This window comes from Ambystoma mexicanum, chromosome 8 (genome assembly GCF_040938575.1).
Source record: "Ambystoma mexicanum isolate Mex_15411 chromosome 8, UKY_AmexF1_1, whole genome shotgun sequence".
NCBI classification, from domain to species: domain Eukaryota; kingdom Metazoa; phylum Chordata; class Amphibia; order Caudata; family Ambystomatidae; genus Ambystoma; species Ambystoma mexicanum.
The window spans coordinates 157,983,615-158,007,186 of NC_090929.1; the positions used below are offsets into that span (position 1 = coordinate 157,983,615).

At 46.4% G+C, this 23,572-nt stretch overlaps 1 protein-coding gene across 4 annotated transcripts in view; it reads left to right on the forward strand.

Moving 5' to 3' along the window:
* Nucleotides 1-2,190: 2,190 nt before the first annotated feature.
* KCNT1 (potassium sodium-activated channel subfamily T member 1) overlaps nucleotides 2,191-23,572 on the forward strand; it is a 2,308,650-nt gene continuing 2,287,268 nt past the window's right edge. For all 4 annotated transcript variants that reach the window (XM_069609538.1, XM_069609540.1, XM_069609539.1 and 1 more), the window contains exon 1: nucleotides 2,191-2,917. In XM_069609538.1, the coding sequence (XP_069465639.1) occupies nucleotides 2,610-2,917 (308 nt within the window). In that variant the 5' untranslated portion in view covers nucleotides 2,191-2,609. The remainder of the gene's footprint in view (nucleotides 2,918-23,572) is intronic.

Genomic DNA, 23,572 nt, shown 5'->3' on the forward strand with positions numbered 1-23,572 from the left:
GGATCGAGTGGATAGTGTGTGATACTGTCAGAGAGAGCTGAAGGGGATCGAGTGGATAGTGCGTGAGACTGTGAGAGAGAACTGCCGGGGAGCCAGTGGATAGTGTGTGAGACTGTGAAAGAGATCTGCCAGGGATCAAGTGGATAGTGTGTGAGACTGTGAGAGAGATCTGCAGGAGATTGAGTGGATAGTGCGTGAGACTGTGAGAGAGACCTGCAGGGGATCGAGTGGATAATGCGTGAGACTTTAAGAGAGATCTGCAGGGGATCGAGTGGATAGTGTGTGAGACTGTCAGAAAGAGCTGCAGGGGATCGAGTGGATAGTGTGTGAAACTGTCAGAGAGAGCTGCAGGGGATCGAGTGGCTAATGCGTGAGACTGTGTGAGAGAGCTGCAGGGAATCGAGTGGATAGTGTGTGAGACTGTCAGAGATCTGCCAGGGAGCCAGTGGATAGTGTGTGAGACTGTGAGAGAGATCTGCAGGGGATCGAGTGGACAGTGTGTGAGACTGTGAGAGAGATCTGCCGGGGAGCCAGTGGATAGTGTGTGGGACTGTGAGAGAGATCTGCCGGGGATCGAGTGGATAGTGTGTGAGACTGTGAGAGAGATCTGCAGGGGATCGAGTGGATAGTGTGTGAGACTGTGAGAGAGATTTGCAGGGGATCCAGTGAATAGTGTGTGAGACTGCGAGAGAGATCTGCAAGGACATCGAGTGGATAGTGTGTGAGAGAGATCTGCGGGGGATCGAGTGGATAGTGTGTGATACTGTCAGAGAGAGCTGAAGGGGATCGAGTGGATAGTGCGTGAGACTGTCAGAGAGAGCTGCAGGGGATCGAGTGGATAGTGTGTGAGACTGTGAGAGAGATCTGCAGGGGATCCCGTGGATAGTGTGTGAGACTGAGAGAGATCTGCAGGAGATCGAGTGGATAGTGCGTGAGTCTGTGAGAGAGATCTGCAGGGGATAGAGTGGATAATGCGTGAGACTGTGAGAGAGAGCTGCAGGGGATCGAGTGGATAGTGTGTGAGACTGTGAGAGAGATCTGCAGGGGATCGAGTGGATAGTGTGGGAGACTGTGTGAGAGAGCTGCAGGGGATCGAGTGGATAGTGTGTGAGACGGTGAGAGAGATCTGCCGGAGATCCAGTCAATAGTGTGTGAAACTGTGAGATAGATTTGCAGGGGATCCAGTGGATAGTGTGAGACTGTGAGAGAGATTTGCAGGGGATCCAGTGAATAGTGTGTGAGACTGTGAGAGAGATTTGCAGGGGATCGAGTGGATAGTGTGTGAGACTGTCAGAGAGAGCTGCAGGGGATCGAGTGGATAGTGTGTGAGACTGTGAGTGAGATCGGCAGGGGATCGAGTGGATAGTGTGTGAGACTGTCAGAGAGAGCTGCAGGGGATCGAGTGGATAGTGTGTCAGACTGTGAGAGAGATTTGCAGGGGATCCAGTGAATAGTGTGTGAGGCTGTTAGAGAGATTTGCAGGGGATCCAGTGAATAGTGTGTGAGACTGTGAGAGAGATCTGACGGGGATCGGTTCAAACGTAAACCGTGAAGTGACTTTACCGTTAATCATTCTGAGGTAAAAAAATAAAAATAAAAAAAAGAAGTGCCATTGTTAAAAAATATATATTTTATTTGTATTTGATTTAAAAATTAGAACTTTACAAAAATCCATATGATGATACATCCCGATAATGCAGTAATACATAAGATAGCGTTCAAAGATTTTAAAAAAGGCAATCACAAATAAACGTAGAAGAAAAAAACGACATATTCGACAGTTAAACATGCGTAAAAACACACTCGTTAATTCACCCCATTCAACTCAACCCAATCAATACATCAAATTCATCGGTTTAATAAAACCGGCCACCATCGACATTAGGTTGGATAATATCTGTAATTTGCAGCATTATAAAATAGAAAAACTGCGAGGTCGTGAGTGTCAAGCAGCTGTTTTCAAATGATCTGCAGAAAAAAAGCGGATAATTAGAAGCCCCAAACAGACCCACCTGAGACACCTCTGTATCTCCGCTCTTCGCAGTATCCGTGAAAAGTGCACTTCTCGTTATTTCCTGCAGATGGCAGAGTTGGCCCGCGGAAACCCTTCAATGCTTTGAACTCAGTAGGGCAAAAATCAATTCCCGGGAATAGAAGGGAAAAAAACCTCGGATTTCGCAAAAAGACGAGGAAATTGGCTGTTTTTCTTCTCTCTTATCGGACCTGTGGATAAGGAAGCTGAGAGGAGCGGATTTCCTCGGTACACGTCAGCAAGAGGGGGAGCCAAGGGGCACCGACCTCGGTTGCTAGCCTTGGTCCTGAAATGGCAGGTGCTGAGAGGCAGGTCTTCCGCCGCCTGCGCTAGGCAACTTTGGCAACTACTGGATTTCACCCAAGCTCGAGGGACTTGGGTACGCTGCAGAGGGGACCTGGGCACACCCCGAGGAGCGCTGCTATCGTTTTAAGTACACTGTTGGGAGACTGGGGTAGCTCAGCGCTGCTCGGGGCGCAACAGAGACCCCGCATGCCAACCATGGCTTTGCACCTGCTGGCATCTAGGCACATCTTCAGGGCACCCGGGGCCTAGCCCGGCGCGCACGGACCTGCCCATGAAAGCGCCATGGTGCCCCTGGATCTCGCGTCTTGAGCCAGGCCCGGTGTTGGGGCGCAGAGGAACTGGCGAGAGACCCCCATGGTTGGGGCAGGTCGGCGGGTTCTTCTGTTTCTGCAAGGGCATCCTCGGCGCTTTTCAGATGCCATTTTCGGGCGAGGAGCAGAGTCTCCCTGGGGTCTACAAGTCGACGGCGCACCAGGACCTGCAGCCCTCCGGGGATGGTGGGCTCAATCTGTGCGGGGAGTGCTACACCAACCAGACGTTCGTGTACGACGATGGGAGCACGCAGAAGTACACGTCCAGGTAATCCGCCGCCGCAATGCTGACCAGGCGCATGTACCAGATAGCTCAGAAGGTTAATGCGCACATCGCGTATAGATTGGGCTGGTTATCGACGGCACGTGCAGCAGACCATAGTGCACCAAGGCACCAACTGAGTTGCTGAACAGGTATATAGGAGATATATAGTTCAGTGGGTTGATGCGCCAACATTGCGCACATTGAGCAGGCAGTGCAGTCTGTTAAAACTCCAACTCCACGCAGCTTGAGCTAGTGAACAGACACATATACATCGATTGTTCGCTGGGCTGATGCGCCAAGATGCAAAGTGCACCTCAGCAAGAATGCATAGCAGGTAGCTCAGCATGTTAATGTGCTAATTGTTTACAATACGAGCCTCCGCGTGAACATATGCATCCCGTGACTCATGCGCAAAATGTGTGAAAGGTAATCTGTTGAACAGGAAGCTATGGTAGGTAGCCCCGCGAGTTACTGCTCTAACCACTCACAATGCGCAGGTCACACATTATAGTCACTTTGGGGGAGAAACAGCCTTTCATTTTTCCGCGCTTTATAAAGGCTGTGCGTTTTGGTTTGATAACAGTAAAACTCGATTTTACCTCGCAACCGAACAACAGACACTGCGATGACAAGCGTTAAACAAAGTTATACTTATGAGGCATCAACCGTGTGGAAACTCCGCCTTTCATCCTTCTGACGGCCTTTCAGCAGCGTAGCGCGTTGAGACGTGTGTTAGCGCGATTTAACCATACACTACGATCATATGAAGTCTGTCTAAGCTGCACATCAGCACACTTGCATGTTTATCCTGGCTTGGCATAGTCATGTGAAACGACGTTAGCCGTTTGTTTGTCAGTGGTTGCGCTGTGGTTGACATGACCGCATAGGAGGTCTGGAAACGCACACGTGTTCTCCATCTGTAGTGTTAGCTCTAACGTCATTCATTTGCCTGGTGGAATAGCTCGCACAAAATCTTACACCAGCTCCCTGGTTAATAAGAAATGTGTTGTTGTTCGTTTTTAATATCGTGATTACTCTGTTCCCTAGTTTTTCGAATTGTGTCGTATAAAGGAACCGGGCTCAAGGCAGGTGAAGAAATGTACCCAGGATCAGGCGGTTTGCTCAGTGTAGAAGGCGGGATTTGATCACAGGTTTCAGCTGTGACACGGGGATATGATAGGTTACTTATAACGTGCTTAGTACCCAGCCGTTTCTAAGCGCGGATACTGGGGACGAACTTGTGTTGCTCCGTGTCCTCTTGCTACCAAGGTGAGCACGTTGCCCCTGTGTTATCCTCCCACGACCCGCTTGTCCACTGTACCACGTCTGCTCCCAAGTGTAACCCAGCGTAAAATTCACCAGGTTCTGCACCGATGCAGGCCTTCAACTCCACTGCACCACGGCCCTCTCTTCATGGAAGATGTATGCGAATCGTATGACGTTGCTCATACTAATCACCAGTGCATTCACGCACCAGGCTACCAAGCCGGACATTCCAGTGCAGCGCTTTCAGCACTGGCCGTTTCAGCGCGGCACCTTATCGAGCAGAACCGTGGACTCAGTGCTGGAAATTGACAAAATATACTTATTGAGGGCCAGGGGGCAAAGGGGAGGAGTTTGTCAGTGGTGTGGGCTGGACTGGGGGGTGGTTTATCTAATGATGTGTGTGCCCTGAACGGGGATGCTGGCTGCTTTGCATAAAAAACAAAGTGCATTTTGGGGAACATAAGAATTACCACCAATGTAGCAAACATGTCTGTGATAGTAATTTAAGTGTGCATTCCCCCTGAGCATGCAATGCACACTGGGTATGGTGCTCATTTCCTCTGTCAGGACAGTCGCACTGACAGTAAAATGTGTGAAAAGCATGACACTTCTATACAGCAACGGACAGTTCCCTGGTTTAAGCTTGGGCTGTTGAGCAACGTGCCCTCCTTAACTGGACGGGACATGGCCGGAGCTCGCATTTGTGGGCCATCTGGGCCACTGTCTGCACGCGCAGGAAAGCGGTGTCTCACGAGTGGCAGAGAGGTGATGATTTATAGTGCTCCTGTCCTGTGAAATTAATAGGAAGAGTGGCTGTCCCGCAGAGACCCGTGCTGGCTATCCTAGAGGGAACTATCAAGAATAGTTATTGCTGGGTCAGAGGGGTCAGCTTTGTGGCCCTTCCTTCTGTACCCCGTATCGCTCCATCCCGCTACCCCCTCTTCACCAGGGTTTCCCTTCATGTCTTCAGTTTCTCACGCCAACCCTGGAAGCGACAGAGCACTAGTCCCCACACCTTTCCATGGTTGCCACTCTGTCTCCTTATTGTCTCTTGCGAACGCGTGGACCCCTCCAGCCCCTCCCCCACCGACTACGATTACAGTCTTAAACTGTCCTGGAGCCGGTCATATCGCCCGCTCCGACGCTGGAAACTGTTTAGGCACTAGAATGAATGCAAGGCTTGCTGACATGAGCATGACGGGGGCTGGAGTAGCCTGTGCAGCGTGGTGTGGTGAACTGAATCCCTTCAAGCTGCATTTTGCAGCAGGGGATGGCTGGGTGAATGGCTGCAGTGGATGGCTGGGTGAATGGCTGCAGGGGATGGCTGGGTGAATGGCAGCAGGGGATGGCTGGGTGACTGGCAGCAGAGGATGGCTGGATGAATGGCTGCAGTGGATGGCTGGGTGAATGGCTGCAGTGGATGGCTGGGTGAATGGCAGCAGGGGATGGCTGGGTGAATGGCTGCAGTGGATGGCTGGGTGAATGGCTGCAGTGGATGTCTGGGTGAATGGCAGCAGGGGATGGCTGGGTGAATGGCTGCAGTGGATGGCTGGGTGAATGGTAACATGAGATGGTTTGTGTGAAAGGCTGCAGTGGGTGGCTGGATGAATGGCAGCAGGGGATGGCTGGGTGAATGGCTGCAGTGGATGGCTGGGTGAATGGCAGCGGGGGATGGCCGGGTGAATCGCAGCAGGGGATGGCTGGGTGAATGGCAGCAGGGGATGGCTGGGTGAATGGCTGCAGTGGGTGGCTGGGTGAATGGCTGCAGTGGATGTCTGGGTGAATGGCTGCAGTGGATGGCTGGGTGAATGGCAACAGGAGATGGCTGGGTGAAAGGCTGCAGTGGGTGGCTGGGTGAATGGCAGCAGGGGATGGCTGGGTGAATGGCTGCAGTGGATGGCTGGGTGAATGGCAGCGGGGGATGGCCGGGTGAATCGCAGCAGGGGATGGCTGGGTGAATGGCAGCAGGAGATGGCTGGGTGAATGGCAGCAGGGGATGGCTGGGTGAATGGCTGCAGTGGGTGGCTGGGTGAATGGCTGCAGGGGATGGCTGGGTGAATGGCAGCAGGGGATGGCTGGGTGACTGGCAGCAGAGGATGGCTGGATGAATGGCTGCAGTGGATGGCTGGGTGAATGGCTGCAGCGGATGTCTGGGTGAATGGCAGCAGGGGATGGCTGGGTGAATGGCTGCAGTGGATGGCTGGGTGAATGGCAACAGGAGATGGCTGGGTGAAAGGCTGCAGTGGGTGGCTGGGTGAATGGCAGCAGGGGATGGCTGGGTGAATGGCTGCAGTGGATGGCTGGGTGAATGGCAGCGGGGGATGACCGGGTGAATCGCAGCAGGGGATGGCTGGGTGAATGGCAGCAGGGGATGGCTGGGTGAATGGCAGCAGGGGATGGCTGGGTGAATGGCTGCAGTGGGTGGCTGGGTGAATGGCAGCAGGGGATTGCTGGGTGAATGGCAGCAGGGGATTTCTGGGTGAATGGCAGCAGTGGATAGCTGGGTGAATGGCAGCAGGGGTTGGCTGGGTGAATGGCAGCAAGGGATGGCTCAGTGAATGGCTGCAGGTGATGGCTGGGTGAATGGCAGCAGCGGATGGCTGGGTGAATGGCAGCAGGGGATGGCTGGGTGAATGGCAGCAGGGGATGGCTGGATGAATGACTGCAGTGGGTGGCTGGGTGAATGGCTGCAGTGGATGGCTGGGTGAATAGCTGCAGTGGATGGCTGGCGTATGGCTGCAGGGGATGGCTTGGTGAATGGCTGCAGTGAGTGGCTGGGTGAAGGGCTGCAGTGGATGACTGGGTGTATGGCAGCAGGGTATGGCTGGGTGAATGGCAGCAGGGGATGACTGGGTGAGTGGCAGCAGTGGATGGCTGGGTGAATGGCTGCAGGTGATGGCTGGGCTAGTGGCAGAAGGGGATGTCTGGGTGAATGGCAGCAGGGGATGGCTGGGTGAATGGCTGCAGTGGATTGCTGGGTGAATGGCTGCACGATGAGTTTGTCCAGCACATCACTGTGGTATCCATGATTTCACAGAACTGTCGCTTGATGGAGGGACTCAATGATTTAAAATGTTTTTTTTCTGCATATAGTGTATTAAAACTTTTACACATTTATACAGTATAAAAAATGTTTATTCTAATATATATAAAAACATTCATGCAAACAGTACAATTCATACAAAGAGCCCTTTAGTTAATTGAACTGCCCACAGGTCCCTTTCTTTGATGATGCTTACAGGATGAGTCTCAAACCCTTTCCCCTAATACCAACATTCTAACCAGTGCTCTCGTGACTGAGGTGGACCCCCAACCCCTTCAATTTTACCAAAAACCTCCTGCTGGTGATTACATTTGGGTCCTCGGAGTAACTTGTGAATGCTGTTAGTTTCCACGCCGCAGTTCCCCCACAGGCGGTGAAGCAATGGTGGGGGGCTTCCCTGCTGGGAACACCATTGCACGGTCTAGGTGTCATTGTGGACTTCCTCTTGAAAGCCTGCGGGTTTGAGATGTCAGAGAGGGGTACATCCAGAAGCCCTTTGTAAACAGTGTCAGGTACTAATGTTGCCCTGACAAAATGCATTAATGATGCACCCGCCAAGCTATCAAACAGTTTCCCCAAATATTCTAGGTCTGGGGGAAATAATATATAATGATACCCCTCCCAGAATATTTGGGGAAAGAATTTTGGTAGCCAGGAAAAAGTCACCAGAACCTAACGACTTTTCACAGCGACATTATCACATTGAACATTTTAAACTATCAAGAGTCACAGTTGGGGTGCTTCTCCCCATTGTTAAAACTGATATAATATTGTTTCGTCCTCATTGTATATGTTGGCCTATGCCCAGTTGCTTTGCGAGGAAATCCGTATTGCAAGGTTGTGACCTTAAGTGAATCAAGCCTCCGTTTTAGGTTAAAGCCGCCATTTTAGTTTATCGTGCAAAGTCACCCTGTGGCCTAAAATGGCCGACCTGTGTTCTCTTGTTCTTGTTTTAACCTCTTCAACCTCTGTAGGAGAGTGAATGTCCAACCTGCCTGTAGGCTACATGTTAGGGTCATGTAGACCTTGTCCTTTGTTGACCTCGGGATCAGGGGATTACTTGAATCGGCGATGTTAACCTACAAGTATACAAGAACAATAACGCTATCTAAATACGATATGCGAAACATCTGTTTGACCTGTATTAAAGCAATGTGTAAAGAGTGTAAAGTTAAACCTAGAGAATAATAGTGTTTGTTAGTGAATGTATTAAAAAGTAAACCGCATGCACAAGATATGTAAATTAGGAACGAACCTGGCGCGACCCTAACCCAGTACATGATTAACTTATAAGAGGCTGGACATCGTTATAACAAAACTGTATAAATACGCTGATGTCCAGCTAGCAATTCCTGTTCACTGCTCACATTGAACCCTGCTGGTGGTCTCTGTGATGTATTGACGGCCAAATAACTATTTGTGTACTTTGTTTTGTAAACTGTACAGAATTGCAATAAAGATTCTGGGAATCTTTACAAGCCCGTGTCGGTGTATTTCTCTTTGCATGGTGTAAAAGCCTTAATATTGTATTTTCTGATTCCACAGATGGCGCCTGAATAGGGACCCTCAAGATTGACTTTGTCTCGATGAAGGTTGGCTCGGCTATCGGACCGGGATCGGACGGTGCCAACAGAAACTGCCCCTTTGGACGAGAAGTGAATTCCTCGACAGAACAGCACGATCCGATCCCTGAACGGTGAGCTGTAGCCCGAGACGACGTCTTGACGAGGGTCCATATATCGAGGTGGGTAAATTTGCCGAAATCACCAGACACGTGGGTCCTTAGAATTGTCCTTAGTAACCCGATCGGGCCTCTCAGTCCTTTGGTCAGGTGAATTGTGACCCGATTCTTAATTTAACTCTGACAATTTGAATTTGGTGCATTGTACTCGCGAGTGCAATTATTTGACCAGTTAACACCAGAACTCTGATATGCCTGAGAAATTGTCCGTCTGCTTTAGGGCATTATTCTGCAGCGACAGACAATCTTTGGAAGATAGCCGTCCCGCAACACAGGAGGGGTCGCCGGCATGTACTATGTACTGTAAGAAAGGCTTTGGTCGTATAGCATTTAATGACATTTGGCACAGACAGACCAGACATAACTCTAATCTTCGGTGGTCAACTAATGGTAGCTTTGAAATCCCTCGTATAGAATATCTAGAGTCTGTATTGGTAAAGAAAAAGGCTAGACCTGCAGCATTTGACGCATTACACAGTTGGAAAACAGAAGCTTTGCAGCAACAAAAGAGTAGAGAGAAACATATGCGTCGACATATGACAAATGTCGAAAAGGCACGGTTATATGATCAAAATAAACAATTGGAGTCAGTTAGAAACACGGACAGAGCGTTTCAATTAGGCATTCAAAAAATGTACCCTTCAAAAGATTTTCATACGTCAGATGAATTGATTAATAAACTTTTGCATGAACGAAGGCCCGATGCCTCCGTGCCACCCCCGTACGTCCCTCCTCCTGGCGCTTTGCCCTTTCCCGTTGTTATTCCTCCTCCTATAGTTCCTCCGGTCCTCCCTATTGTTCTTCCTGTTGTTCTTCCAGCCGTCGCTCCTTTGCCTGCCCCCTTTCCTCCACCTGTTGATATTCAGAATGTGCCTACTCTTCCTCTTCCAAGTGATTCCGCATCGCTTGTAGTGGACCAGGGAGCGGGATCAAGGGTTGTGACACGTAATACTGTAACTCCAGATGAAAAGAATGAATTGATTGCTTGGGCTAAACATTGTATGGAGAAGGGTGAACAAGCTGATGATTTTTCCACACTCGAAAATTTAAAAGGTATTCCTGAGAAAAATGTTTTTATTGAAGGATTAGGGATTCATTTGAGTATAATGTGGAATAGATTAAACGATGTAGATCTCCCACAAGGGTTACAGGATTTGAACACCTTAGCGTTGTCCAGAGATACTGTGGAGAAAGTATATGAGCATGTCGAGAAGATTTTTGTGTATAGGAAGGAGTTGGAAGAGTTACAGAATGAAGAAGCAGATGGTGATAGTTTAGGCATTATGTTCTTACAGAAACGGTTTTCTCCTCGCCGTGAATTAAAAGGTGAGGAAGCGCGAATTTGTACAAAGGATGCGATAAGATGGATTTCGGATATGTCGATAACTCCAGATGAAGTATATGACACATATGGTCAGTATACGTTAGAAATGCAAAAGAAAGTGATACAGCTTATGGTAGAATACCTGGAGAATGAGTGTGTAAAAAGAAAGATTTGTTGTCCCGCAGAATTGTTGAGTGTTTATAAGAGAGCCTTTTCAATTGATACTTCTTCAACTGCCTTAGCGCTTGATTTGGCTCTGTTGCTTAGTAAGCGTTCAGAGCTACTTACTTCTCAGTTGCCTATGAGAGAGGTCCCTCCGACATTTGTCCCAGAAGTTGAGATTGCGGCCGATGCTGAACAAGGAATACTCGCGGTGGACATTCCTGCATATTACGTATCACAGTTTGTTCACATCCCGTTTTCAAGACAGGAAGTGAACACCATAAAGCAATCTATTCCCGATATAAGAAAGAATCTGACCGGGTTCTATAAAGAAATAGAGTCAGTCTTACAATCATCGGTATTCACCTTAAGTGATATTGATTTATTATTTCCCATACTCCTGCCAGTTGATTTGTGGAAACAGATTAGGACTGTAGATGATGTACCTGGGTTAGGAGATACATGGGATAACATGGTTAGGCTCGACAGAGAAAGACCAGCTGGCGAGCGACCGCCTCAAGTGATATTAACTTTGCCCGATAGGATTGTTGTAAAATTAAAAACTATAGTTCCTGAAAAAAGAATAATTTGGGAAAAGCTTACGGCCTGTGTCCAAGGAAAGTCTGAGGGTGCTACCGATTTCTTCAATCGGTTTGAACAGGTATTTTCAGATTTCAGTGGACAAGACTTAAGCACAGAGTCAGGGAAAAGGCTGTTTGTTGACAAATTTGTACGTGGATTTCTGCCTGACATCCAGTTACAGATTATGTCTTCCGAAAGCGCTTGGCAGGCGAAGTCTCAATCAGACGTACTGCACATGGCTCAGTACTATGAAAATCGTGTGAATAATGAAAAGGAAAAACTTGAGACAAAAAAGGGTGACCTGAAAACAAAAGTCCTATTACAACAGATTGTTAGAAACCCTAGGGGGTAATCAATTTAGAGGTCAGTACGTTCCACAGGGAAGTACGCCCCTGGCTCCGGTAACCATTAACCATTAACCAGTGTGCCTATTGTCGACAGGAAGGCCACTGGCGTGCAGCAAAGGTCATTTGGGAACATGGGTAGACGATCCAGAGGTCGCCCAGGTGCAGGGGGCCCTGGCAGAGGTCAGTTTGCACCAGAATCACAGCAACCTCCTTCACAGGATAAGCAAGTTTCGAATGTGGATAATAGAAACATTTTTGATCACCCTTCTGCCGCGTACCTCTCTGAAGAGCTTCCTTTTGACGATATTCTGTTTCGCTAGGATTGCCTGAAGCAGGATTTGGAACCGACGCCTATTCCCGTTAATCAGAAAGGCCCCTACGTTGAGATGACGGTGGGAAATAGGAAGCATCTATTTTTAGTAGATACGGGAGCCCAGAAATGTTCCATTGACCATTCATGGGTTCCAAATATTCCCCTGTCAGGGCAGTCCAACGTTTCCGTAGGGTTTTCAGGCACACCTGTAGTTTGTCCGGTCTCTTTGCCGGTACCGATAACACTGGGTCCCTTCACAGAGCAGTGTCCATTTCTACTTACCACAAACTGTGGGGAGAATTTACTGGGGTTAAATTTGTTGAAGGAATTGCATGCAGTAATACATTGTTCTCTGGACGGAGTTCGGTTAACAATTTCACCTCAGCAATCACTCGCCTCTCAGTTTTTGACTCGATCTTTACCGCCAGAATTCAGTAATATTCCGAAATGCTTATGGGCAATTGATGATAATGATGTGGGCATTCTTCAAATTGAACCTGTTAGAATTATTATGAAACATGGAGTTAAATTGCCTCGCATCCCACAATATAAGATCTCAGTTAAAGGCGAACAGGCTTTGAAATGTATAGTCTCTAATTTTGTACATTGTGGAGTAATTGAGGAAATTACGGGTAGTTTGTGTAACAGCCCAATTTTGCCAGTATACAAGAAAGGTGATAATGCAATTCCCTTTCGGTTCATAATTAATTTACGTGCTATTAACAAAATTGTGGCTCCTCAATTACCTATTGTACCTGATGTTACAACGATACTAACCATGATTCCGGCTTCTCCCACTCACTTTAGCGTTGTTGACCTCAAAAACGCGTTTTTCAGTATTCCCATACACAAGGATAGTAGATATTTGTTCGCGTTTACCATAGGTGGACGCTCGTTCACATTCACTCGTGCACCACAAGGGTACACCGAGTGTCCAAGTATTTATAGTAGGGCATTAAAAGAGCAGCTTGATACTCTCAAGTTGCCTACTACTTGCACGCCACTACAGTATGTAGATGATCTCCTCTTGGCTGCTGATCCTGAGAGTGCCCGTAAAGAAGGCACCATGTTGTTGCTTTGTCATCTAGCAAAACATGGCCACAAAGCTTCACTCAAAACAATTCCAATATTGTTGTCAGGAGGTCGCCTATTTAGGCTGTCTCCTGCCAAAGGACAGAAGACGGTTGACACCGGAACGAATAAAAACTATTTCTGGCATGTCTGGCCCAAATACACAGAAGGAAGTTAGAGCCCTGATAGGCATGGCTTCTTACTGTAGATTGTGGATCCCTAACTTTTCGTTAACGATTAAACCAATACTGGCTTTGACAAAGAAGGGCATTTCTTTGCCATGGACTTTGGAACACCAGACAGCATTTGACTTGCTCAAAACCGCACTGTGTTCAGCGCCGGTTTTAGGAACTCCAAATTATGAAAAGGCCTTTGTGTTGTATGTGCATGAACGTGATGGATGTGCTTTGGCTGTGTTAACACAGGAACATGGAGGGAAGAATAGGCCGTGTGGCTATTTCTCATCCACCCTTGATCCTGTTGCATGCGCTTTGCCGAGATGTTTGAGAGCTGTCGCTGCTGCTGCTGCGTCTGTAAAACAGAGTGAGGAATGGTCCTGGGTCATGCGTTAACCTTACTGGTACCTCACTCTGTAGATATTTTATTGAATAGAACTCAAACGCAACACCTCACTTCCGCACGATTGACAAGATACAAATTGATCTTGTTTGCTCCCCACATTCAAATTCAGAGGTGTTGTGTATTAAATCCGGCTGAGCTTTTACCTGTCCCGCAAGATACTGTTTATGGTGACGAAACGTCACATGATTGCCTTTATGCGACAGAACAAGAGACTAAAGGTAGAATCGATCTGGAAGACACGCCTTTGAATAGCCCACAAGGAGAGCTATTTTGTGATGGCTCTTGTTTTAAACTTCCGAATGGGTCATCCACGGCTGCTTATGCCGTCACTACTTTAAGCTCGATTGTGGAAACCAAAAGAAGTATGCATAATTCCGCGCAGGCCGCAGAAATTATAGCGTTAACTCGACCTTGTGAAATTTCTGAAGGGCTTACAGTAAATATATATACCGACAGTCAGTATGCTTTTGGGGTGGTTCACAACTTCGGTAGACCTTGGAAAGAACGAAGTTTCTTGGCCTCACGTGGCACGAAAATTCAGCATGGCACTTTAATAGTGCAATTACTTTCAGCGCTCGCACTCGCTGTTCAGTTAGCTATTATAAAATGTGCAGCACATCAAAAGGTTACAGATGATATAGGAAAAGGGAATGCTTTCGCTGATCAGATAGCTAAGCAAACTGCCACTAATTTTAGTTCAGAAATGTATGCTGTAAGAGAAACTGTATATATTTGCACTTTTGGTGAAAGTATCGATTCTGTAAAAGACATTCAAGCAGATACCACTATAGAGGAAACCAAGAAATGGGTCGAGGGTGCAGGAAGATTGGATGATGATGGGTGTTGGGTGGACAATGTTGAAGGAAAATGGTTACTCCCTGACGCCTACATTACAATGATGGTTATTATGGCTCATGGTCCGACACATGTCTGCGCACATAAATTGACTAAAATGCTACACAGTGCATAGGCCAATGATAACATTTTCAAAATTGCAGAGCACTTTGTCCAAGGGTGCATGATTTTCTTGCAGCACAATGTAGGAAAAGACTCCTAGAGGAAGTTTCGCTCCACCTTCTGTTCCGTTTGAGGTTATCCACTTTGATTTTATTGAAATGGAACGTTGCAACAATCTTAAATATGTGTTGGTTGTCATTTGTGCTTTTAGTAAGTGGGTTGAGACCTTCCCTGTTAGAGATGCAACGGCCATAACCACGGCAAAAACTCTGTTGAAAGAGTTTTTTCCTAGGTTCGGGCTGCCGAGAGTCATCTGGTCGGATAATGGGCCACACTTTATCGCTGCTGTAATCCTAAAAATATGCGAAGGATTACAGATTGATAAACGGTTCCATTCTGCCAGACATGCCCAAAGTGCCGGATTAGTGGAAAGGCATGACAGCATTATAAAGAACAAGCTCGCTAAGACGTGTGCTGGCACCAAGTTAAAATGGCCGCACGTCTTACCGTTTTATTCGCGCCTTGAAACACTTGTGTATAGGCGCGTTACAAATGCCATATCATATCATATCATATCATACCGATCGTGTTGCTGTCGATTAGAACACCCCCTCAAACTAAGACTGGGCTCTCTCCCTTTGAGGTGGTAATGGGGAGGCCTGCTAATATTTGGGGTATGCCAAAAAGTCGCTCGTTGCGGGATATAGAGAATGTGCTTCTTTCAGGTTACTGTAACAAGTTGACTAAAAATCTGTTTTCAATTTATCACCAGGTGCGAGAGGCATTACCTGTACGTTACGAGGGTCCTGGTCACAGTCTACGACCGGGGGACTGGATCCTCATGAAGGTTTTTGAGAGGTCGTCTTGCCTTGCACCTCAGTGGAGGGGTCCCTACCAGGTCCTGCTAGTCACCCAGACTGCTGTACGGGTAGCGGGGCGAAAGAACTGGATCCACGCGACACATACCAAGCGGATCCCGCAGCCGTGCCACACGATACAGAAGACACAGAATCCCTTTCCACTGCTGTAACCAATGTGCCTGAAACAGCAACAATCGACAAGAGAGTATCAGAGAACGTTCCAGAGTTCGTAAGGCCGGACAAAACGGCCATCTTGTCTCCGCACTCTCCAACAGTGGTACTTCCGGATCAATCATTTTCTGATCCCATTTCCATTCACTCGCCACCTCCAGTGGGAAGTGACGACATATTTTTATCCGATCCTTCGGCACCAGAAATTGTGAAATATAATTTATGTCCAAGAAAATAGACATACAGCACGGTTTGACTGTGCGATTGAGGAAATCATTTGAGGGCTTGCTTTTTGGCCCGACTGTACGAAAGGATTCTGTTGGCTAAGGGTTGTGGGAAAGACATTAAGAAGACGCACGACTGGAGTCACCAGCAAACAAACAATTGGCGTTTTTTCGATTGAAGACTACAATGCCTGCACCCGCTACCGCTTGTACCGATCTTTTAGATAAATATGTGACTAGCAGAGACAATGATCAAGCATGTAATTGGACCCCGAAAGTGTTTTGTTGCCTTTTTGTAATAATAACTGGGTTTTTAGTAACTATTGGTTTTGGGTTATGGTATCTGGAGGAAGCATATCCACTAGAGGACTTTTTACCTGTTGAAAATGTATCTGTTTTCCCCACTCCTTCCGTGCAATTGCATACCTTAGCGACTAGAGATTCTTTGCATAGACGGAACTATCAGAATAATACTCTTTTGTTAATAATGAATGCCACTGATGCAATTTTAAATAGGACCAATTGCTGGATCTGCTCACATCTACCGCAACATGGGGATAAGGGGCTAAATTGATAAATTCATCCTTTACCGTTGACAACTGCTTGTTATGCTTCTCTTAGAGCACTATTCTTTGGCTGATGGAATGACAGCATCTCAGGGAAATTTGATGGTACAAATTGTAATAGTTTTGAAAAACATGTTTTGATGCCCCTGGGATGCTCGCTTTTTGCAAATAAGAGTAAGCCAAACGTTGCTTCTGTGAGGCCCTCTGATAGATTGTCTCGTCCTTTTCAGCATTTGATCTCTTTCAAAATGGCTCCTATAGACAATAAGGATGCCACGCCTCCATCTTATTCTGTTAACCATAGCCCCGATTCAGTATCCTTATGCATACAGAGGAATGGAACATGGGCAATGGGTAATTTTAGAAAATGCGCCAACGTTGCAAATTTGACTAGTGAGAACAAACCTCTGTACGTAGGTGAACCTGTCTATTTTGTTTGCGGTAATGTGGCATTTCCATGGTTGCCCAGGGATTGGCAAGGAACCTGCTATTTAGGGATTCTATTACCTGGGGTATTTATTGCCAGTACTGCAGAAATTTCGAAGACTCGTCCACGACGAGGTGTGAAAGGGGATACTCCAGCGCAAACTCTAGGAGACATCATGAAATCCTTTGTGCCATTTTTTGGGCAAATTACGAATTCAGAAGATATCAGGGGACTAGCGAGAGTATTGGAGAGAACCATCAACCGGACCACTGACATACTCTATAATATGACGTTAGAACAGAAAGCGATACGATTAGTAGCTCTTCAGAACCGGATGGCATTAGATGTCATTCTGGCTGAGCGTGGAGGAGTATGTAAATTAGTGGGGTCCGCTTGCTGCATTTACATACCAGACTCCTCTCCAACGATCTTTAGGGCTATCCAAAATCTACATGTTCTTAGTTCAGAAGTGCATGTTCCTGAGGGAAACTGGGAACTTAGTGCATGGTTTTGGGACCTCCTACGGTCGTGGGGATGGAAGTTGTTTTCGGCCCTGCTGATTATCTTGGGTAGTTTTCTGTTCCTTTGTTGTTGTATACAGTGTCTCCCTGGTATATGTTCAGTATTAGGGGGGTGTTGCGCGTAAGCAACAGGTGTATTAGGGCATAAAATATACACCCCAGATAAGGTTTACAAGGAGTATGTGTTGAAAGAAACTCTAGTGTCTGATCTAATGGCAATGGATATGTCTGACAATGATTCGGGGTGTATAGACGTTGAAATGTGGAGTTAGTCGCAAAGTGATTGAAGGTAGTTTAGTGCTTGGTATAGGCCAAAAGGAGGGTTTGTTAAAACTGATATAATATTGTTTCGTCCTCATTGTATATGTTGGCCTATGCTCAGTCTCTTTGCGAGGAAATCCGTATTGCAAGGTCGTGACCTTAAGTTAATCAAGCCTCCATTTTAGGTTAAAGCTGCCATTTTAGTTTATCGTGCAAAGTCACCCTGTGGCCTAAAATGACCGACCTATGTTCTCTTGTTCTTGCTTTAACCTCTTCAACCTCTGTAGGAGAGTTAATGTCCAACCTGCCTGTAGGCTACATGTTAGGGTCATGTAGACCTTATCCTTTGTTGCCCTCGGGATCAGGGGATTACTTGAATCGGCGATGTTAACCTACAAGTATACAAGAACAATAACGCTATCTAAATACGACATGCAAAACATCTGTTTGACCTGTATTAAAGCAATGTGTAAAGAGTGTAAAGTTAAACCTAGAGAATAATAGTGTTTGTTAGTGAATGTATTAAAAAGTAAACCGCATGCACGAGATATGTAAATTAGGAACGAACCTGGCGTGACCCTAGCCCAGTACATGATTAACTTATAAGAGGCTGGACATCGTTATAACGAAACTGTATAAATACGCTGATGTCCAGCTAGCAATTCCTGTTCACTGCTCACATTGAACCCTGCTGGTGGTCTCTGTGATGTATTGACGGCCAAATAGCTATTTGTGTACTTTGTTTTGTAAACTGTACAGAATTGCAATAAAGATTCTGGGAATCTTTACAAGCCCGTGTCGGTGTATTTCTCTTTGCATGGTGTAAAAGCCTTAATATTGTATTTTCTGATTCCACACCATGGTCCCCCTAACCCTACCCAGAAAGCATAGGTGTTTAGCAGCGGCCAGTTCTGCTGCCACACTCACATCATCAGATCCACAGACAAACTCAAGCACATCGCCAACACCACAAGCACTGCTGAGTCCCCTTAATGCAAAAAGTCCCAAACATTTTTTTAAATAATTTTTTTATTATATGGTGCAGAACAATTAAACCTTTAATAAATTACATACAGCGTTAAAATATAGAGATTAAAAAACAAATATTAAAACAATAGTACAATCGGAGAAAGAAAATACCCTAACCAAGAAAAGGCCGGAAATTAAAAAATGTAATTTGTTTTAAATTAAGATATCAACAGGGTACTATTTCCAATACAAGTGCATTAATCAATCCTGTTACAGCCATTACAGTTGAATTTGTCTGACCGGCCAGAGCAATAGTCCAGATCAATTGCTTTCCATCATCCAATTTCAGTTCACAACATTTCCTTAAGTAAATCGAGTGGAGCTGTGAGGGTGCCATACAGTCTCTAAGCCAATGTTTTACTGTATCAGGGGCACTTTTACAACCTACAGAAGACTTGGTCCTTAGAGATTACACCATATCGTACAAGCGTTTGTTTCGAGAGGATTAGATTCCAGCGAAAACGATGGAAACACAACTGAGAAGCTCTGTCAGGATGAATGCTAAGAAATGGGGCTAATGTTCCTAATTTTTTTATATTTCTCTTCTAGATGATGAAGGGAACTGTTGGAATGCAAAGACTCTTGTGTTTTAATCCAGTCCCAATGGAAAAGCCAGATTTTGACCTTCATTGGATTTTTACTGAGTTCCTCGGTTGAGCTCCTTATGTCAAAACAAAGAAAATCAAAGCTTCAAAAACCTCCAGCACAACACATCCATAATCAGAGTTGCCTCACCACAATGACCATCAAAACCACTATCAGAATCCAACACAGCAGCACAGCCAACCCACTGAGCTTAGATCCCTTTGGATAGCACGCATGCAGTGGATGGGATGCAGAATAACTCTGGCACCAAATAATCAAACCAACTCAGGAAGATGCCAAAGTTTGCTGTTTTATTATCAATTGTCTAAAACAGGGAGTTACAACGGACATTGAGGGACATTCGCTCAAGTCTCCCACATATTTCATGAAAAATCACATCTTTATACTAAAAATCCATCATACGTGACGTCATACTACTTGGCAAATGAGAAACACCTACGAGGGGTTGTGATAGGCTCAAGGGGAACATCTAAGTATATTTTCTATAAGGGGTGAGGTTGTGATTGGGCATCTACTGTCAGGTGGACAACTTGTGCCTACCTTTACTGCAAGTCTTCTTCAACACTATTCCTCATTCTTGGCTCTCCTCAAAAACTATCCAAACTAGCCCCTGAGTTCAACTCCTTCATCATTGATCGTAACACTAGCAAGGCCTCCAAGGACACTAAAACGTTAGGGATTTACCTCGACCCTACTCTATCCTTGGCCAGACAAACAAATGCAGTATCCTCTGCAGCGGCATACACCTGTAAGCTCATTACAGCTAGCCGCCCTTTCCTATCACCAGCCAACTGTATTACACTTGCCAGGACTCTCGTGCTGTCTAAAATTGACTACTGTAATGCCCTCTATTTGGGCACCAACAGATGTAACTTAAACAAGTTAGAAATCATCAAAAACAATGCTATTGGAGCAGCCCTCAACATCCCCAGGAACCAACACATCTCAGACACCAGACGTAACGTACCCTGACTCTCCGTCCTCCAACGAATTACACTGAAAACACTTGCTCTCACTCATAAATGCTTATCCAACCAAGCACCCTCCTACCTAGCCAACAGATTTGCCCTCCACAACACCAAGAGACCTTGCACAACTGCTCAGACTAACTGCCTCTCTATACCACGCTTCAACCTTCAAAGATCTGGCGGAGCCAGCTTCCCAGTAATGACGGCGAAACTCTGGCCAAAGCCTGGCTAACTGCCCAAGACCCATCACCTACTAGCCAACCACCCCCCATCCGCTAGCCACCACCTCACCGCTTGTACATAAGCTATGACCTTCTGTTCACCCGTAACTGCATTATGTATATATGTTTATTACAGTAACTGTAATTTTAAACTGTAATTTGAACTGTAATTGTATTGCTCCGTCTGCCTTATCATGTTGTAACTAAAATACGCGCATGGATGCACTCGGGCCTGGTGCACTCTATAAATAAATAAAATACAAATATTAAGTACACAGTATATTATTGGCTCTCAGACTATAAGGCTCTTCGTTTTATGGCCCTCTACAATTGGTTGGCATGCTCGTGCCATGCCAGGAACATTTGGTTCAATTAGCAGCACATAAGCTCATACCCAGGTGCCAGTAGGTGGACATGACTTTACCTCCCCACCCAATTAGCCTAAAGTCTCTCATCACCCATGCCTTCTGCCATGAAGATTGTCTTTGAACTTGGCCTTGCAGTGTATTCTTGTCTCTGGGAATATAAGGGAGTGCGAGCACGAACTCTATTTTCATCCTTGACTCACATGACAGGGTACCACGATTTAAACCAATTTGCAGCATTTAAATATCTTAAATGAATAAAACTTGGCATCCCTGGTGTTCTTCCTTTGCAACTTGACAAGGGATGTTTCAGCTTCTCACGTTCTGTGCCTTTGAGAATAGATAACCGGTCTTGGCTGCCTTTAGCTTTGGTACCAGGCCAGACAGCCTCACCACTCACGCCCACAATCTGAGCTAATTCTTTGCTGCGACACAACTTTCGGCCTTTCCTCTCCATGGGTCCGGGCTTACTAATTCATGACACCGATGACAAGCTTCTATACAATGGTGGCTCTGCCTGCAGTCTATTCACTACTTATGGCCAGCTTCTAAGATGACTTAGCCTACTTGTGTTGCTGCATCTGTACAGTTATTGAACTGAGCTTACATTTTCTGCTATGCGTTACACATATGCAATCTTCTTTTCACATATGAAAGTTTACTTGATTCTTAACTTCGTCATCAATTTCAATATGGCCCATGCATTCTCTTCAGCCAGTCTTTTCTGTGTGCCACCCTCGTCTTTTGTGATGTCACTAGCTCCTCTTTCGCTCTTTCTCATATTCCTTCAGGGATTTCTTCCCTCAGATTGTCGCTCTTCGGGAATACATCTGATAGGGTTTTCTCAGAGGGTATCTTCTTTTGAATATTCTCCGTGGTATGGTCACAACTGCTGGTGTCAAGCATGGCACAATCTCAGGCACCCAACCGTCCCGGATGTAGGGGGTTGGGACCTCCTGCAGAGGCATTCAGCTGCTCCTCTACAAAAAACACACACACACACTCACACACTCACACACTCACACACTCACACACACACCACCCCCCCCACCCCCCCCTTTTACCAATATCGTACTTGCTACAGTACACAGAGAAGAGCAACCTCAAATTCCAACACAGCATCACCAGCACCAGACCGGCTGCTGCAATACACTGACAATCAAAACCAAAAAATAACAACCAACATACCGTGACCATCTACACCCTATCCTCAATACACAGACAAAGAACACCCTAGAGACAACTCGAACACAGAAGCACCCTTATCAGACTTCCTATCACACATGGACGGACAAGCAAAACCTCAAACAGCAACAAAGCAGCAGAAACATCAGTCCTCCTGCTGCAATACACAGATAATCAAAACTTCAAACAAACTAGCACATTGCGACCGCCACCAGCAGAATACCTGTGTCCACGTTTATGCAAAATTTCAAATAACTTCAAAATACCCCCACCACAACTTGAACTCCTCCATCAATGCACAGACAAGCACAATCTTAGAAAACTCCAACACAACCCCACCATCATCAGAGGTGCTGCAACACAACGGCAAGAAAAAACAGATTTCAACACAGCACCAATGGCATCACAGAAACAGCACCCTTAAACAACCCCCAATTCAGAAACATCCATATCTGACCTGCTACAACACACAGACAAGACAAAACGTCAAACTGCCATCAGACCTCCAGGTGCAGTGCAAATGCAAAAATGTAATATCAACAACTGCCACATCATGCGCTCGGGTTAAAGAAAGACAATTAAAAACCACAAACTCCAAAATAGCAACTACACCACTGTAACTCTTGCTGCAACACAAAACCAACATAACATCAAACTCCCTGAGATAAACGTTCACAATGCACTATTACCATGAAAACACCTGGTGCAATGGTTGACAAGCAAAACCTCAAGCGCCACAGAACAACAAAACAACAGAACAACACCAACTGGCCCCCGGCTGAAAAAACACAGGGAAGCCAAAGCAGGAACCCCAGGACCGAATAAACGCCGCCGGACATCTTGCCGCAACAAACACCCAACATGCAAAAATCCTACTACCAAATGCCAAAACAGCGCTACCACCATCAGACGTCCACTAGCCTTGTGCAGCTTGCAGCACAACACACAACGTCAGCTCTCTTGCCCTGCAACACACAGGAGAGCACAGTCTCAAGCAAACTACACCAGAGCACTACCAGATGACACCCTCTGCTGCAACAGACAGCCAATAAAACCCTCAAAATCCAGCATTGCACCACTGCTGCCGATAGACAGAAAACCACAAACTCAAACAAACCACATCACACCGCAAGCCCTTGAGATCAGCATCAACTGCCTGGTGACTTGCGGTTTGCATGGGTCATCGCAATGGCAGATACACTTGGTCAACGGATAGCTCAGTGGGTTGAACACTCACCTCAGAGCTTGGTGTGTAGTCTGCAGGTCAAAGATTCGAAAGCAGACAAGGCAACTTAGCATTTCATCCCTTGAAGTCCGATACAAGGAGTACCATTGAGTTGTGTAAAACTATGAGCATTAATATTGATCCTGAACTGGACATTATAAGTCTCAGAGTAGTGCCGTACCATATAAGGAAGCAGACCACAGCCTTCATTAGACACGCATGATGGAACTCAAGGTGAAGCATGTTGTCATTAAAATATACTTTCATAATTCTGTATAGCATAACAGTTGCTCTTCTCATGTTGAAGTAATGGGCAGGTCACGTGAAGGTAGGACGATGATCCAGTGTTGAGAACGGCTGCCTCCTGTGTATGGAATGTGCGGCTGTCTGAGTTCAGGGGTGGACTGGCTTATAGGGCACTCTGGAGATTTCCTGGTAGGCCGCTGAACCCTGGTCAGGGGTGGAATGGCCTATAGGGAACTCTGGGGATTTCCCATTAGGCCTCTGCACCCTGGGCAGGGGTGGACTGGCCTATAGGGAACTCTGGAGATTTCCTGGTGGGCCTCTGCACCCTCGGCAGGAGTGGACCGGACTATAGGGAACTCTGGAGATTTCCCAGTAGGACTCTGCACCCTGGGCAG